The following is an 18,198-nucleotide window of genomic DNA, read 5'->3' as shown; positions in this document are numbered from 1 at the left end:
AAGGAGGAGATCTCATCGAGTCCGCGTGGGATTTTCTTGCGCCTTTGCGCGCGTCGGACTTGACGCGGGGATAACTTTGTTTTGTCAGCGCGCGGAGCGACCGAAGCTGCAGACAACAATAGATTATAAAACAGGCTGCTGCAGTTCAGCTGCAAGGTGAAGACACTGAGCGAACAGCCATCCGTCTCTTTTCATCTCTGCTTTTCCTCCGATCCAGACCGATCTGCTCATTTTCACCTGGATTCCATATTTTGTTACTTTATTTAGACTTTTTGTTTTAACTGCGTTCATTCTGGTTTGGTGCATTACGCAAACAAAAGACTACGATTTTCTTATTTTTTTTCTTGAAAGTTTCTTAAATCCTAATGTTTTTTTGCTTCTGAATGTCAAATATTGTGATGTTTGCTTGTGTGTGTGTGTGTGTTTTTTTCTCGTGCGTAACTAAATATTTATTTCACGTCTGCGTACTGGTGTGGGGATTACTGCCGGATTGTTCCAAATATAGTTGTGACAGTTGAACTAAATCGTGTCATTTTGTTGATTTCGAAGCGTCCGCAGTGTGATAATCCCCCCCACCCCCCACCCCCCACCCCCCTTGTGGTCTGGCAGATGGCTGGAGGTTGCGGGTTCGTCTCCGGCCGTCCTCACCTGCCATATGCCGTTTTCACTGAGGTCATGTGAGGAGAGCGGCGGCTGCAGGGAACCGAGGAAGTGGGGGGAAAAAAAGGTACAGGAGGTGTTGTTCCTCCTCCCTCCTTTCCGTGCTTTAGGGTGGGGTTTCTGTCTCGTCTCACCGCGGCCCCGGTTCCTTCCTTCACGCCATTTTTTCCCCCTCCGCCGTGCGCCTTTTTACGCACGGCAGGAGAAGGAGAAGTGAGAGTCGGGACTGGAAGTGGAGCGTCGAGAGGAAAAAAACAACAACAAAAAAACAAAACACCGGAGAACAAAAGAAGCTGCCAAGCGCTGGTTGAGGTAGTAGTTTGTGCTGTTGGTCGGGTTGACATATTACCCCATGTGGAGATGACTGCGCAATCTACTGCCTTGCCGGCGCTGGTGACTGGCAACAGGAGAGGAAGAGGAGACCTGGACCCAACAGATCAGCAACACCCGTGTACCAATTACCAGAATCTGTACCTCTGTCGTCCTGATCTCTTTCTCTTTTTGTAATCAAATAAAGTGATTTATATCGACATGTCCCAAGTGAATTTGTGTTTCTGTCCAAGTTGTGTCTTCAGTTCATTCTCCAGCTGTCATGAGCCAGGCGTGTTTCAATATCAAAGTTGTTTCAGCCTCATTTCTCTTTCAAATTTAACTCAGAAGTAGTGAAATACTCGCATGGTAATTCAGATTTGAGGAAACTGGTGATCTGTTGACCTTGTCTTCAGAAATCTTGATTTTAAAACACGACATGAAAACGTTTTAGATCTGAATGTAATGTAAAGGTAACATTTGAGTTTCAATCTGATAAAACAAAAGGATACTTAGTTTTTCAGAATTGAAGCCTCTCAGTAGTCAGTGGACACAAAAAACATGATCAATATATGTGAAAATAACTACTTACCATTTATGCGTGCCACTTAAGATTTAGTTTAGAGTTATTTCCCTTTACGAGGTTGTGCACACTGCCGATTATTTCCAAAACAGAAATCCAAAGAAAGTAAATCAGCCATATTTTGTTTCCCAAATGTTATACTAAAGCTGTTTAAGGTTTAGCTCATTAATTCAATAGGGTGAATTGATCATGCTCACAGGTGCTGCTGGTGTGGGGCTAATTGCTCTCTCCTCTTGAGGGTCCTTTGGAGTGTGCAAGTTCTCCTTGTGCAGGTGTCTCGAAGTGTCCTGCCTCAAAACACCTGAATCTAATGAGGGAGTCTTCATCAAAGCCCAGTATCAATCGGGTCTGTTGTAACTGGGAGACTAAAGCGTGCAGGAAACCGGTCCTCGAGGACTGAGTTTGGACCAGATCCACCGGTGAGTCCAAACTGCGGACCTGAGTGGTTTTGTGTCTCTCCGTTCGGGATTTAGCCCGTCTAGTCAGCTGGGTGCGGCTCCAACACGCCGTGACTCTCAAGTTGGATCAAGCAGGACAGAAAATCTGCGAATGAAGTTATTTGTTTGTCTCTCAGGTCCCAGAGTGCTCCTTATAAAGAAGAGGTTTCAGCCCAGATGGGGACACAGGGCCACAGCCCTCCTGAACACCTCTATCACATTTCACTCAAATGTTTCCAATCAGTTCTTGTAAAAATCACTAAATGCTTCTACCTGTTGATTCCCCCAAAAAACTACCCTCGGTCATGAGGGCGTTCGTTTATTTCGAAGCACATTTCCTGTGTGATTGATGCGGCCGCAGTGCAGGAAATCAATTTGGGATAATGGCTCCTGCTGATGACCTCAGAGTCATTAGGAACTGAGAATGATCGTCTGCGCCCACAGTTTTCAGGGAGTCGCCCCCGCCGCCGTCACCGTTTCCTGCAAAAATGTTTTGAGATCGGAGCACTCTGCTCCTCCACTAATGAATCCCTCCGCTGCCCGCTCACACACACACACAGACACACACACACACTCCCAGCCAGTCTTTTTGGAGGCCAGTTGACCCTGTTTGTTAGTTTCTGCTTTCCCCCACAGAGGGGAATACGAACAGCAGCGATATTGATCAGCGCCTTTTGCTCTCCGCTTTGCTCGCTTCTCGACATTGATTTGGGCCGAGAGCGGAAATATTTGGGGAGCCATCGATTGCGGGGCACTTAAATGTCGAGTAAATCTAGCACTCCTTTTTTTTTCTTTAACCCCCACAAACAAAATCAGACAAACCATCTTTTTACATTAATCCGTCACATTTATTATTAAGTTCTGGATAAGAAACACTGAAGGTAAACATTGCCGCTCCGCCCCTCGAAGTCAGAGTTGCACGAGGAAACATTAAAAATATTTCTTTTGGAACTCGGTATATAAAATGTACGGTTCACATTCACAAACGGAGAGATTGAGGGTAGCACAATGGTCACTTAAAAACGCTTTTCCCACTGAGCTTCCAACTCTCCCCACACCGCCCCCCTTTTTTGCTACAGAGAAGAAAAAAATCCAAACTGTTCATCACCTCCCATTTTCCCAACCTTACAGTCGAAGGTAGAAAAAAAAACAACAGCAATGACAACATTCACGATACAGCAACTCCGGAAAGAGATCTACGGTCGGACTGAAGGGACAAAGCAAAAAGTCTGAGAGCTTCCTGGACACTCCAGTCCTTTCTGACCATCAGCCGGTAACGGGTGGTTGAACCTGAGTCGATGTGCAGCAGTCGGGTGGCACGATAGGATGAGGAAATGATAGAATCTTTTCTTCTTCTTTTTTTTTTTTCACATTCATCTAAGAGAAAAAAAGGCTTGTTGATGACAGGTAGAAGGATGCACATTCAACACTGGACCGACGCCCTTTGACGTGTAACGTATGGGTGGCACCAGAAAAACCTGAAACGACGACGTAAAGCATGAACCAAAAAATAAATAAATCTCGTCATAAATTATTAAATAGAGCTTGAAAAACGATCTGCTACGCTGCATCTGACGCAAGGACGGAAATAAATATTTTCGTCGACGTACAATTCATGATTTAAGAACTGAATCGTTGTTTTATGGAATGTACAAGAGGAATAAAACACAAACAAAACAGTTTCACTTGAAACGTCGCCGTGCTGCTGATTGCTAGAGCTTCATATTTAATGGACAAACATTGGCTGCTGGAAGTATTTTAAGTTTTTTTTTAAGTCTGTTATTCTGGGAAACAGATGAACTGAATGTATGGTAAACGCCGTTGATCATATCGTCAGCAAACCAACAACTCCAAACTTTCCATCAGAAAAAAAAAAAAAATAGAAATTACAGTTTCTGTTTTTTCTTCAAGTCTTCAGTTTTTCTTCGAAGCATGCAATTTAAGCCGCTACAGTTTTCTCTTCCAAACTCTCAAAGTCCTCTTCCGCTCAGAAACGTGCAAAAAAAACAAACGGCACACGGTTTTGGTTTCTCGTATGGCCATTAGCATTGAAACGCAGCGGCCCCTTCCTTCCTGATCCTCCAGCTCCGATGCTAATGACGCCTAAAGGGAAGAACAACCTCGTCGATATATGTATGGGTTTTTTTTTTGTTTTTTTTTTTGCACTTTTACAAACAAATCACATTTGTCACTCGGTACTTTACATAAATACAGATTCGGTCCATGTAGAGCAGAAAGAAGCATTGCAACTGTTGAGTCCAGGGCCCGCGCCTCCCTGACCACTTCCTCTTCAGATCGTACCGTCTTTAAGCTTCTAAATGTGTCAAAGCTTTTTTTTTTTTTGTTTGTTTCTAATTTAGTTAAACTTGGATCGTTTTCAAACACATCTTTAAAATTTGATTAAATCCTCCCTGCTACAGGGAATATTCTCGTTTTTCTCCCTTCCTGTGTCACGGTGGCGAGTTTGACTCCAGCTCGTCTCTTCTCTGCTCGTCTGTCTGCAGAACTGTCCGCAAGCGAATCCTTCGAAGCCACACTGTGGCGAAACGGAAAAAAGCAGCTGACCGGTCAGCTTGGCCCTTCTTCACCAGATGGAGGAGGTATTTTTCTATTTTTTTTTTTTTCTTCAATAAACAAGTCGACTGTACAGAACAAGAGAAGAGGAGTTTAAGAGAGATGGAGGGGAACCGGCGAGGACGGAGGCGAAGGGAAAGAGGGAGAAGAAGGGATCTTTTCTTCACTTTGGAAAAGCCTTTTCCGGCTTTCACGTCTCAGACGGAGTTCAGGAGCAGCCGCCTCCTTCGCCCTGTGGAGCTGCTGTCACATTAAAATGCAAAGCCGATTTATTTTACCCAGCCAAATTATTTCCTGACAGCGTGGACTCATGACACACAGTCGGTTAAAATGTCCAATAAGTGCTTTTTTTTTTTTTTCTCTCCCCCCCCTCTCTCTCGCTGACTTCAGTGAGCATGAAGAGACAAAGCGTGCCGGCTCCCCTGAGCTGACCCCTCCTGAACTCCTGCTGAGAAACGAAGCGCCCGAAAATCTGCGTTCCGCTTGAAAATCGAGCCAAATAAACGGAGGGAACGGAGAAGCGGTTTCAGGACTCGTCCCGCCCCGCCCCGCCCCGGTCCGCCGGCCCCGTCCGGCCCCTCAGGGCTGCCGGTTGCCGTACATCAGCGGGATGATGAAGACGGAGATGTCGTCTCCGGAGCCCAGGCGCTCGTTGGTGATCCTCCAGCCTCGGTCCCGCAGCACGCCGCGCGCCCGCATCACCAGGTCCTGGGCCGCCATCGTGTACCTGGATCACGGAATAAACATGCTCGATGACTCAGCAAAGTTATTCTTTGTGGAAAAACGTGTGAAAGACACTGAAAACTTTGACGTAATTTCTCCTTAAAATAGCAATCACGACTGCCGAATGAAATATGCAACGCGGCGGCACAGTTTACAGAAATCACACTGAATAATGCAGCAGGAACGGGCGGCGCGGCGCGGCGCAGGCCGGATCCGGGCAGCTAACGCTCTCACCTGTGCAGGTCGTCGGGGTCACAGTTGGCCAGGAAGGTGGTGACCACCTCGGCCACCTCCTGGTTGGAGAGGACGTCCCAGAGGCCGTCGGTGCCCATCACCAGCACGTCGTCGGCGCCGTGCTCGTAGTGCGTCAGGTTGTACACCTTCACCTGCGAGGGAAGCGTCTGCGTGAGTGGCTCTGCCGTCTGCTCGCGACTTCTAGCGGTGGCCTCAGTGAAACGACTGGATTTAAAAAAACTGAAAAGAAATCTCCAAGCGGCTCCGGAGATCAAGCGCTCTCAGGCTGCGCGGCTCGAGTTACTGGCCCATAAAGAAATCCATACGGCCCTGCCCTTCACTCAGCGCGGCGCGCAACACTTCCATGAATTAATGAATTCACTGCAGTTTTTCGTTCACAGAGAGGATCTGGGGAAGCCGCTGGAGAGAGGTGAGAGTTGTGTTTGCGAGCTGAAAGAAAGGAGAGAGAGAGAGAGAGACAGACGGAGGCTCGGAGCGTCGAGAGGAGTTAAGTCTCTCCGTGTGAACCTGGCGTGAACCCTCGGCGTTAATGAATTAAAGATCAAGCGGGGAAGAGCTCCGGGATGGAAAAAAAAAAATGCAAAACTCTATAAGACAAACTACATCGGGAGATGAAAGGGCTGTGAAGCCGGCGCCAGACAGCCAGACAGGTGAGCCGAGGTTTGAGAAACGGCGAAACGCTGCGTAGACGGAGCAGCACCAAACCGTCCCTTCGCTTTCTGGATCGGGAGCGAGCTCCAGGAGCCGCAGTGCGAGTTGAATTCCGGCGTGCCACTCACCTCCGGGCAGCAGGACAGGAACGGCTTGATGTAGATGTTTGAGTCGTGGACTTTGAGGTCGTGGTCGCCGAGCCCGCGGGTCACTCCGATGGTGGCTAACACCCGCGCCTGGCGAACACAGGGCGGCTCAGTCCAGATCCAAAGCACAGTTTCTCCACTTCGACTGTGTCAAAGCTGGTTATTTTGAGATGTTTTTTATGTTTCTAATGCCGTTTGTGGTTTGAAACTCCCTGACTTCCCCTCCCTGTGTCTGATTGCTGCTCTGATGTGTTTCACCTGTGCCGGATGACCTGATTATCTTCACCTGGTGACTGTGGAGTATAAATACGGGGCCCGGTCAGCCTGTCTTCCATATGTGATCTGACACCGACTGACATTACGGTGTGCGTTTTCAATGCTATCAGTAGAACAGAAGTTGCTCTTTATTCCAGTTTCAGGACCTGAATGGTTTCTGTCAGTGATAAAAGCTTTTTGTTCACACGGAAAAACATGAATACGCGTTCAGTTCAACGACTCTCAAGATCTCAGTCACCGTTTTGCCCTCTGATAGTGAGGATTGTGGTTTTCTGTCTCAGGTTTTCCGTTGTGGCCTTAGGGACTCTTTTCTCTGCCAAACGAGAGTGCGAACCACTTCACCACTGTGTGCACCCTCATCTCTTTTATCCTCTATGAGGATAAAAAGGTCGCTCCATTGTTCAGCACTCCTCAGCGGTGTGTTGGAGGAACTGTTTTCCCTGGATGTATACGCGCTCTTTCGCCACGAGTCACACGCAGCTCTGGATCAATGCTTTTCAGTCATCCGGCTCTCTCACCTTCCTCCCTGTCATCTCTGGCTGCGTTGCGTCCGTTCGCTACACTCTTTGTCAGAAACTTGTTCTCGTTCCTTCTTGTTTCCGTCTTTGTCTCAAACTCAACTGACTGAAAGCTGTGGAGCAAACGGACGCGGCGGAGAGCTGAAAGGAGGATTTCTTTTGTCGTCTCTCTTCCTCAGCTTGGTGTCTGGGGGGGGGCGGGGGAGGTGGGGCTCTGGAGAGGACACACTCGCTTACCTTTTTGCCTTCGCCGTATATAAGTGGGAACTTGAGATCTTCATCCTCGACGGTCTTGTAAGCCCTGTGTGTGAGAGGAAGAGGAGCAGACCCAAACCGTCAGGCCCCGTCTTCCTTTTCGTTGTGTTTATCCTCCGCATGCCTTTCAGAGCGCGTGCAATGAGAGTGGAAAACTAAAGAAGACCTTGGAAATACATCAGATTTCCTCCTACTGACGAACCCAAATGTGATATTTTTTTTTTTTTTTTTTTTTCAGCTCACAACTTTGATTTAGCCATTTAATTGTTTGGCTTCGCTCTCTCTGGTCTAATTAACCTCAATTCAAGAAAATTGGTTTTCTGGAAGGAGACATAAGAGCCCAGCAACAAAAAAACACACACACACACACAGCATGTATCCAGTGAACACGGTGTATCGTTTAACAACCGAAGACAACATGCTGCAGCAGAAATAAAATCCTTTGATGAGTTCAACGGGACTCTCCAGGATTTGTTTTACAAATCAGCTGATAAGCACTGGATTTGATGCTAAATGCTAATTTGTCTCTCTCTCTTTTGTTATTGCAGTTGTCTGATTTTTCTTGCCTCATAATAAACATCAGGGTGGGAAACAGGTTGAATACCATTCCTCTTCTCTTCTTTTCGCCTGTGATTAGACTCGCGTCTCATTGCCTGAGGGTCTCTCCGGAGCGCAGTAACAACAGCTTCTTTTCCTCTCTCTCTCGCTACTGAAAAATTAAGAGACTAAACTGGAGGGAGGGCATCTCAGAATACACAAGCAAACAAGAGGAATGAATTCAGGAGCAGAGAGAAGATCTGAAAGGGATTTAGCGATGGAGTTTTCCACCTCTGCGATGAAGACCTGTCGCTTCCTGATTCATGACGGCTGTCGCGTCGCGCCTTCGACAGAGCGAGGAAAAACTGAAAATCACAATTTGGTTTTATGTTGGTGACTCCAAATTACCTGTGTGTGTGTGAGTGTGTGTGACAGTCTATATGCAATCTGAACTAATATACATAAAGTAGGATATTTTGATGTCACACCATGTCGGTGCAGAGCTTGGCGTCGGTGCTTTGCACCTGCTCCATGTGAAAATCAACAATTAGCATGTTTGCAAGTCGCAAAAGTGACGACCTGAAAGTGCTCTTGGCAAAGTTCGCTCCCATGCGAGCATAAAATTTAATGAACAAGATCTGTCGCAGCAGGGTGGAAGTACAGCTTCCGATATCAAATCTCTGTTCATCTTCGTGCAACGTGGACAAAACACACAAGATGAATCCGGATACTTTTCCTGCGTGCAAAAGAAAAACACAAAAGTAGTGGATAGAGATCCTGCCTGGCATATTTCTGCTCCTGAGAGGCGGTTCGACTGTGAAATATACATCACACAGCACAATAGGCACAGCACTGTATGTGTGTGTGTGTGTGTGTGTGTGTGTGTGTCAGTGGAAGAACATCTCATTACCGGCTTCCACTGCAGCCACAGTCAAACAGCATGGTGCCTCGCTAACCCACATAGCATCGCACAAACAGGAGCATCTCTGCTGTATCATTATATCGCATCAGGTTCAGCGGCTCCCTCATTAGCTCTCCGCTGGTCTCTCCACTTCCCAGAGAGCAGCAGCAGCGGCGGCCCGAAAGGGGGAAGGGAAGGAGGCTCACGCCGCAAAATCAGACCTTTCTTCTCAGATTATTGCTTCATTTCGTGCGGCCGGGGAGGGGAGGGCTCCCCCCGCGCCATTAGCGGCGCTCAGATTCGCATCGTCTGAATGGTGCCATTCATGGTAACGCGGGAGTCCGTCGTCTTCCAGCGCGCGGCGAAAATTGTGTGCGAAAGAGAGAATGGGAAAAAGACTTGCCATCCGTTCATGGTGAAGTCTCGGTAGAGCATCCTCTTGCCCACCTCCTTCCTCTGGACTCGCCGGGGGAACTCCAGGTGCGTGAACTCATTTCCTAACAGGTGAGGCTGCATGAAGCCCTGGAGGAGCGACAACGGGCCGCAAGTCACTCAACGTCAGATACTGAAGACATTTTCCAAATGTTATAAAGGCTGATCATCCCATTCAAAACAAAGTTCCTGTGCAGGAACTCACAACCTAAACACAAACTTCAGCTGGATCCATTTTGAACAAAACAAATCAGGCTCTTTTAATTTTGCTTTAAACACACATTTCTTCTTCCCGTTCATCAAATCCCAGTGAAACATGAGTCACGGCGAACTGCCGTCGTCGTCGTCGCCGTCGTCTGCAGAAAAGGTCAACCAGCGGCAGCTATTCTAATCAGACGAGCTTGTGGAGTGTCACACCGGCTGATTGTTCCCCGTCCCGCCGCCCGGCGGGAACCCGATGGAGCGGGAGAGCCGGGCTGATTGTGTTGCTTGTGGCCGAACGCAGTGAGAAGCAGCGGTCAAACACACACACACACACACACACACACACACACTCACACACCGTTTCTCTGGTCAGATTTAATGAGCAGGTTCAGTTTGGGCGACGGAGACCAAAGACGAAGTGTGATTACACACTTTTTTTTTACTTTGAATCAAGAGAAACATACTGGTGTTAAAAGAAAAAGAAAAAACCCAACTTATCCAGCATTTCATCTCAAAGCTTGATGAAAGAATTGACAGTAAAAAAGCATTTTAGACATAAAAAAAGGATTATTTTAAATGTTTTTCTCCCCAAAATGTTTGCATTCCAATGCATTTAGATGCAAATAAGCTTTCCTGAGCCCTCAGCCTAAAAGAAATAAAGTACAGATCATCTATTTCTGCTTTGCAAGACGACGATTTCACAGCTCCCAGCAAGTTATTGTTCCTTTCATTAAAGCAAACCTCAGCTTAGCGGAAAAGACACAATGAAAAGCACAATCAATACGTCAATAACTCATCTTACTTGCAAACTAAAAGTAAATGTCATGAATCTGTTCTGAAAGCGTCGGCAGCACAAAGTTTTCATCCTGAACCGCTCCCTGACGTTCTTTTATTTGAAATCATACAATCCGTCTCCAGAAATGGCGACAGAAACACTGTTTGCGTGGAAGTGAGCGAGCTCTTACCAGGAACTGCAGCCGCTGCCGCTCTGACTCCGGTGTGAACTCCGTCGACATGGGAATTATCTCATTGTTCCGGATAATGATAGCCCTGCAGAGACACACGAAAAGTTACAAAAGCACCTGTCGATTAAAGGCGGAGATCGTTTATATAAACGGGCTTACACGTGCATCACGAAATATCTGTGTGTGTGTGTGTAATCCACTTTGTGCACTTATAATAAGTTTTGTGATACAGGGACCCATTTGGCTATTAATATTTTAAATTGTGGGTTTTTGGTGCCCTCGGTGTCGACTGGCAGGCTCACGCTTGAGCCGTTTGGTCTCCTGATATACCGAAGTTTCATAAAACTAAAAAACAAAGTTGGTTCCATTTCTATCATGGCTGGAAAGACAGAAAAGCACTATTTTTCTTACACACAGAGATCAATACATGCACACAGATTGAGACACAAACCAATCCTCATGCACGCGTACAAGTAATTACGCTTTCACGTAAGTTCCCATTTCTGCCCGAACATGTTGATGCGCTTTGATTTGAAGAGTTTCACTGCTGTGTAATTACCACTTCATCACACACACATTAATTTCAGGGCCAGAACGAGGCGGCGCGTACCTGCTGTCGCCTGCGTTCCCGACGTACAGCTTCCCGAGCAGGTAAACGACGGTGAGGGCCGTGCATCCTCCCGTGATGTTGTAAACCTGCTTCTCCTTCTCGATCTGGGCGTCCTGCCGAGGAGAACAACAACAGCTCCTTTAGTTTTGTTCATCTTTGATCGAACATCACGTACGAAAACCTCCCACCTCCACCCACACGTGAGCGTAAAACCGAAGAAAAGTCAACGAAGTTAGGGAAATAAGATTACTGAATGCTGCAGACTCAAGTTCAACACGCTGTGGTGGATTTCTTTACTTAATTTCACCTCGCACAGTCTCCATATGTTCTTGCTTTTGTGCTTTTCGTCCTCCACACTTTCCATATTTGGAAATAAAAAGAAATCCGTGTGATTTTTGCATCTTTGTGCAGAAACCTTTCAGACATCCTGAGGAGCCGCTGTTTCCCCTGCAGGCGCTGAACGATGGATTTCATTCTTTCTCCTGCGGAGGCCACAGCTTCAACTGATGCGGCGATAATCTTCTACAAAGGATGTCAGATCAAGTGTGAGAGGGCTTCTTTTCACCAGTGGCGGGGAGGGGGGGGGATGTTGAAGGGCTTTCACATAGATTTCTTTTTTTTTCATGCATCTGGGCACCACAGGTTGCAGCTCTGACAGTTTGGACTGTTTTCCATTGCCATCTAGTGGCAAAGCTGCAGAAAGTTCAAGCCACTGCAATGCCTTTTTCTTTTTTTTTTTAAACCTTTAACAAGTATTCTAAGTCTATTCTAAAGACTCGTTTTCCATGTAAGGTCATCACCGCTCACCATCTCCTTGAAGGCGTTCTCGATGGCCCCCACCACCAGGCTCTCGTGCTGGATCTTCTTCTCGGTGAAGAAGCGCGGCGGCGGCGGCGTGCTGCACGGCGAGCCCGGCGTGCCCGCCGACCCCCGGAGGGAGGCGGCCCGGGTCAGGGCGCGGTGCGGGCCCGGCGTGCTCCCCTGCAGGTAGGGGTTCACGTCCGGCTCCTCCCCCATGACGGTGGGGGGCAGGGAGGCCAGGTTGCGTAGGATCTCGATGACGGCCTGGAGCTGGCAGGCGATGTGGTGCTGCAGCAGGCGGGCGGCGACGACGGCGGCGCCCGAGCCGGCGTGGCCGTCGAACAAGGCCCAGTAGTGGAAGACGAGGCCTTCGCTGTCCTGCGGACAAACGGAACGAACAAACATCTGCGCCAGATCATATAAAGCAAGCCAACTGTGTGTGTAAGCTCCTACCTCTCCCAGTTTGCTGTGCTCCACCCGGAGCCCCACGCCCTCGCCATTGGGCAACGAGTTGCGCCTCTTCGCCGTGGGGGTCTTGCTGGGAGTGGAGGGGGGGCAGTAGCTCATCGGTCTCCTTCTCGCCACGACCACCTCGCAGCAGGCCTGGTCTTCGTTCAGCGCGCTCTTACCGGCATTGATCACCCTGGAAAACAACAAAATATCCCCGTGAATCTCGTGTTTGGTGTCACGGCCGCAGCAGCAGGGAACAGACGCTGTGATCCAGTGCAGGCGCTTGAAAACAAGATGCTCACTATTGGATAAAAAAAAAAAAAAAAACTACTGTGCTCTTTCATGGTTCTCATGGTTCACTGCAGGATCGTAACAATTATCCAGAGCCGGCCGGGTGTCTGTGCGCGTCCGGCGAAGCAGCTGCCTTTGTACATTTCATGTTTCCAATGGAGATCAAACGGGACGGCTTTTATAGCGCCGGCGCTCTGCTGGGAGGAGGACTGTCGCTTCTGGGCGAGCGAGAAGACCCACTTTGTGCGCAGTTAGTTGCACATGCAAGACCAAAGCTTTGTGTCTGCGGAGCGCGAGGCCTCGCTCGGCTTTATTTGCACTTTATTTAACCAGGCGGACCACTGAGAGAGACGCTATAATGAAGTATCCTGCGAACAATAAAGGAAAAACACGCAGAGATAGAGCGGATGAAGGTCCATTTGTTTTAATTCAGAATAAGATTTTGGAACTGAAAAAATACGATAATAAAATACAGTTGCAGGGTGTGTAACACGTGTAACATACACACCATAGATGTGATTCTCAGTTGTGTATTCTCTGAACTCCAGGCCACCTTTGTCCACTGATAAAAGAGAACTCCGCCTCCAGCGCAGACCACACCTGCCGCGCGGCACACAACGACAGCCGGAGCAACCCAGCGACCAAAGAGAGACTGACAAGTGCGGCCAGATCCAGACACCTCTGGAGGCCGGGGTGTGTAGAAATTGGCATGTCTATTTATAGACTGTGACTGAGGGGCTGTTTTCTGCAGGGCGGCGTCGTTATCAGGTCCAAAAGACTCACATGCTTGCTAACGAGAGACAGAAAAAAAAAGTCAATAAAGATGTGCATCATAACATCTTATACGATATGATTTTACCTCAATAAGGAGGGAAAGAGGAAATGAGTTTATCAAGCTTTCGAAACAACTGAATGTGTTTGTTCACAATAATCAGAATTCGACCGCTAATCCCACTGTGATAAAAAAAAAAAAAAAAAAAGGCCATGATGAGTGTTTTTTTTTACGATCGAGACCAAAAGTGCGACCTTGGCTGCAATGCGCCACTCGCCGCCACGTGCAGAGCACAAAAGCCATGGTGCCTTGGGGGCCGGTCGTCGCTGTGATTGCCCAGCTCTGCTTCCAAAACCCCGCCGTGGCCTCCTGCGCCCATTATCGCAGAAGACGACGCCCTTTGATTTGCCCTGGCCATAAAACACCCAGACACTTTTCGGTCTGTCGACACGCAGATGTCCAGGAAGCGGGAAGTTGTGCACGCCTGCGCGTTTTTTTTTTCCACCGTGAACAACAGTTCAAACAAATAATTAGCAAAAAAAAAAAGCATTGTCGTCCCCCGTGAACGCACTTCATTTGGTTTAATAATGCCGCGCTTCGTGAAAGCGGCCGGTGCTTTTGTGCGCGCAATTCATTTGTCCTCGTTTCGCCATTTGCAGGAAGAATGATTTCATTCCCATCAAAAAAAAAAATAAAATAAAAAATCACTCCATTTGGAACAATTAGCTTCCCTCCCATTAGGAACAAAACCGTATTTTCCCCTCTATTGTCAGGCATCTAATGCCCTTTTTGTTTCTCTACCCTCGGCGGCAGATTCTGGGCCAGACAGTGGCCCCGAGGAGGCAATAATTATTTGGTGAAGCACAATGGTTCAAAGCTTCGCCTCTGGTTTGGCTCTGAACATGAAGGGAACAATAACATCAAAACAGGGACGAGTTCAATCCTAAAAAGGGTATTTTTCCCATGAAAATGTTCAAATTTACTGCAATTGTTAGTTAGGACGTGCGCACAATGGCAATAATTGAACACGAACCAGGAACAACTGTATTTCTGATCTTTTCTTCTCTGTGTAGTTCTGCGTCTGTCGGGCTCGTCGCCAGAGGTCAAAGGTTATTAGCGGCGGCGGGATTTTGGTGTCAGAAAAGCAGCTACTCAGTGGTTGCTTTCAGAGCATTTTGAGTGCACGGTATTAGGCCAACCCCGAACACGAACCATTAGCAGAAGTGCATCTGCACGTCTGTGTCTGGATACGCTTTTTTTTTTTTTTTTTTTTTTTTTTCCTGGCTGATCACAGCTGTCTCCGCCTGCCTTTTCCACAGTGTTCACACTTGTGGTCTGGCTTTCTGGTTCAGAGTGGGGAAAAAAAAAAAAAAAAAAAAAAAAGGAAAAGTCGGGCAATTTGGTCCATATTTAACAAATAGCTCAGTCTCGTCGGTAGTTAAGGATTTATATTATTGATTAACAGTCATTATCTTGCTATAATGTCAGCAAAACTACAGAAACAAGGAAGCACAATGCCGGGTGAGTCACGGAGCCATCCCGTCAGGTGAGAGCTGTTAGGGTCACCCGACTTTAATTGTGAAGGGTTGTTCGACTGTCTGCAGGGGAAACAAAGAGCCGCACTGAAGATCGGGGACGAATCGCGTCTGTGCTGCTGTCAAACGTTATAAAACTCTCACACATTTTAAAACTATGTCAACTGGTCTGGTTCAAAGATGAGAAAGAACAAAAGCTCGTAATCTTGTTTTCACATTCCCCCTGGCCATCATCAGAAACAGAAAGCCCCATAATCAAAATACGAAAAGATAAATAAAATCAAAAATGGCAGCATTGTGAGCACCACAACACAAGATTTGAATTTAAAAACTAACTTCTACAGAGGAATCCTCCTTATTCTGAACAATGTAAGCTGCTCCATTCCTAATATGTGGAAGGAGCCGGAGCCAAAACGGCTGCTGTAATGAGAAGAAGGGAGGTTTTAATTACAGATAAACGCTGATATGAGCTGAACTCATTAAGAGAGCAGAACCACGGGAGACAATTCATAAATACCCCGAGCGAGCGTGGAAGAAATGAGTGTGGTAAAGCTGGAGGAGGCAGCGCTGTGACTGTGAATCAAAAACTGCTGGAGCTAACCTTGTCTAAACGCACATTAAGTGGTGCTTCAGCTCAGGTTTCCAAGTTAATTTCCAAAGTAAAATCAGCTGAGATTACATTCGCCAACATGCAGGATGCAGGTGTGAGGAGACATGTGCACGTCATGTGCACGCCACTCATGTCAAGGCAGAGACAGAGAGATTATAATCTAGAAATTGACTTTGGAGGGGCTGATGGAGGAAATGGATGGAGCAGAGAGGAGCTGATCAGGTGATACTGTAGCTAAAAGGATGTTATGCTTCCTCCTTATATCGCATTTTTTCCCAGCATGCTTCTCAAATTAAGATCTAATCGTATCAGGCAGTGAGGCAGCGTGAGGGGGACGGCCGTCTCGTGTCCGTCATGTAGTGTTTTACGCTGTTGTGTGATGTTTGGTGCAGCTTTTTAATCTGATGGTGAAGTTATAAAGACGCACTGACACACACTGATGAGGAACGATGTGGGTTCAGCAGCAGAACTGCTCACTGCATAATCTTCCTCTTAATTTTCAAAAAAGAATCATAACGTACCATTTTTTTCATGATATAAGTGATTGTTTCTACTGGACCATGAATCCACTTCAAGTACCTGAATTAATACAGAGTGTGAGAAAATTCATGTGCAAACTGATACATTGTTGCCAGCTCCTCAGTCAGGATGGTTCTAAATGATGACATCATCTAATTTGCATCGCTGCTCATTTGCATATCTAGGTCAAATTAGATGATGATGTCATTTAAAATGATACATTGTTGCAACTCCTCAGTCAGGAAGGTTCTAAATGACGTCACCATGCAGAAAGAAGGAACCCTATTGGTGCAAAGTAAGCCCCACGACATGACAGGGATACAGCCATAGAAATTCCTGATTATTCAAGGACATCTATTGACGTACATATATTCTTTGACATATTTCCCCACACGGTATTTAATGCAATGAAATAACTGCTTTGCCTCATAACTAGTTACTTTTAAATATTATAATTCAGTTACTAGCAGTTATTTTTTGAAAAGGTAACTAGTATCACTAATATCTTTTTAAAAGCAACTTGCCCAACACTGTTAATGAGTGAGAGTGGTCAAACGATGTAATGTGGTTCAAATCCTGAAATACGCCGAGGTACGAATTTCCACTATTTACAATAAAGTTACAGTTAATGTATCATATTATGTGCATTTATAAAAGCTTTACAGCAGATCATACAGTGTTTGTAAAGCTTGTTTTGGGTTAACTGTGCCACATTACAAGAGACAGAGGTGATTCACTGCCCTGCAGTCTTGATGACAGCAGAATCTGCAGAGCAGCTCTGGGGCTTTTAATGCAGGTTTGGACAGACTGGACAGATCAGCAGGTTTGGACAAAAAACCCTGAAGCTGTCCTGTATCTGAGGCGTCGTCCTGGGGTCCGCGTGCCTTCGGGTCTGCTGACATGCACACACTGACACACAGCTCCAGCAGCCATAAATAGAGCCCTGTTGTGGACTAATTCCCAGATACACTGCTAGTTGGAGGTGCATCATCCCCTTGCACGTGAGGACCAGCTTGGGCGTGCTGAGTGCGGTGATCCTCTGGATGAATGCTGTCATCTATTTCTGAAACACGCCAGTTAAGCTACACCTGACACAAAGCCCGCCGGTGGAGGGATGTGGGTGACAACAGGTGAATAAAGAGTCAGCTGTGATCAGAAATGACAGGGAGTCGGAGCACCTGCCAGCTCCGGGGCCTAAAACAAAGCGTGGGATGCGTCAAACACCACTCGCACAGGAGATCAAGCTGATTTTCCTGCGCCGGCTGCAGTGGGTTTACTTACTCAGCATATCCGGTGGCCCACGGTAATCTCCTGGTTTCCTTCAAGATGAGGATGGGCCGAGCGATGTGATCCGCAGAGCACTCGATCTCATCCGGGGACAGTCCGAGGAAATCGGGTCTCATATAAGGGAATTTCAGCGGCATCTCGCTCCCGGGATTCCCGCTTCCCCCGGAGCTGCCCCCGGCCATGATTCCACCCATGAACCCGGCCACCGCGGACTTGACCCGCGTGAGCATGTTGTTGGCGCGTCGCGGCGGGGCGTCCGTCGGCCGGTGCGCGGCGCCGCGGCTGCCTTTCCCCGGATTCCCCCCCAGCTCGGCCCCGCTGCTCGACGGGAAGGCTCGGCGGATGGGGGAAAAAGAAAAAAAAAAAAAAAAAAAAAAAAAAAAAAGGACGTTCGGCCGAGGAGAAGCAAGGCGGAGCGGAGCCCTCAGAGCGGCAGCGGGCGGCCGCGGGCCGGAGGCGGTGCTGGATGCTTCAGACCCAGGCTGCAGCCGCACACCTCCATGGAGTCATTGATAACAGCTCGGCCGTCGTGAACGCGGAAACACACGGAAGATTAATGGTCATGTGACGCATCCATGGACGCACACTGGAAGAAAAAAAAAAAAAAACACGCGCATCATGGTTTAACTAGTAAATCGCGTTAAATTATATATGTATATATATATATATATATATATATATATATATATATATATATATATATATATATATATATATATATATATATACACACACACAATCTCAAACGACCCTTTAATTTATGCACATACATTTGACGGATATTTCTTACAGTGCAGGGATCACCTTAAATGTTCAAAGCAAATCAGTTCTGTGACACTGGAGGAAACACCATTCACCTTTAACATGCCCTGTGGGCGTGATAAATCACCAGAGTGA

The 18,198-nt window shown here is 47.2% G+C and overlaps 1 protein-coding gene across 1 annotated transcript; it reads right to left on the bottom strand.

Moving 5' to 3' along the window:
* Window positions 1–2,939: 2,939 nt before the first annotated feature.
* On the bottom strand, window positions 2,940–17,652 carry LOC115404341 (protein phosphatase 1H-like). The gene is made up of 10 exons (XM_030113630.1): window positions 17,296–17,652; window positions 12,291–12,480; window positions 11,844–12,215; window positions 11,037–11,149; window positions 10,427–10,511; window positions 9,229–9,347; window positions 7,370–7,433; window positions 6,321–6,428; window positions 5,521–5,672; window positions 2,940–5,290 (listed from the first exon to the last, which is right to left on the bottom strand). The coding sequence occupies exons 1-10, from the start codon at window positions 17,529–17,531 to the stop codon at window positions 5,143–5,145; spliced, it is 1,587 nt and encodes a 528-aa protein (XP_029969490.1). The 5' UTR covers window positions 17,532–17,652; the 3' UTR covers window positions 2,940–5,142.
* Between the last annotated feature and the right edge of the window lie 546 nt (window positions 17,653–18,198).

The sequence above is a fragment of the Salarias fasciatus genome, chromosome 17, assembly GCF_902148845.1.
Source record: "Salarias fasciatus chromosome 17, fSalaFa1.1, whole genome shotgun sequence".
Lineage (NCBI taxonomy): Eukaryota > Metazoa > Chordata > Actinopteri > Blenniiformes > Blenniidae > Salarias > Salarias fasciatus.
Note: the sequence above shows the minus strand (reverse complement) of the source record. Positions and strands in the feature narration are given on the sequence as shown.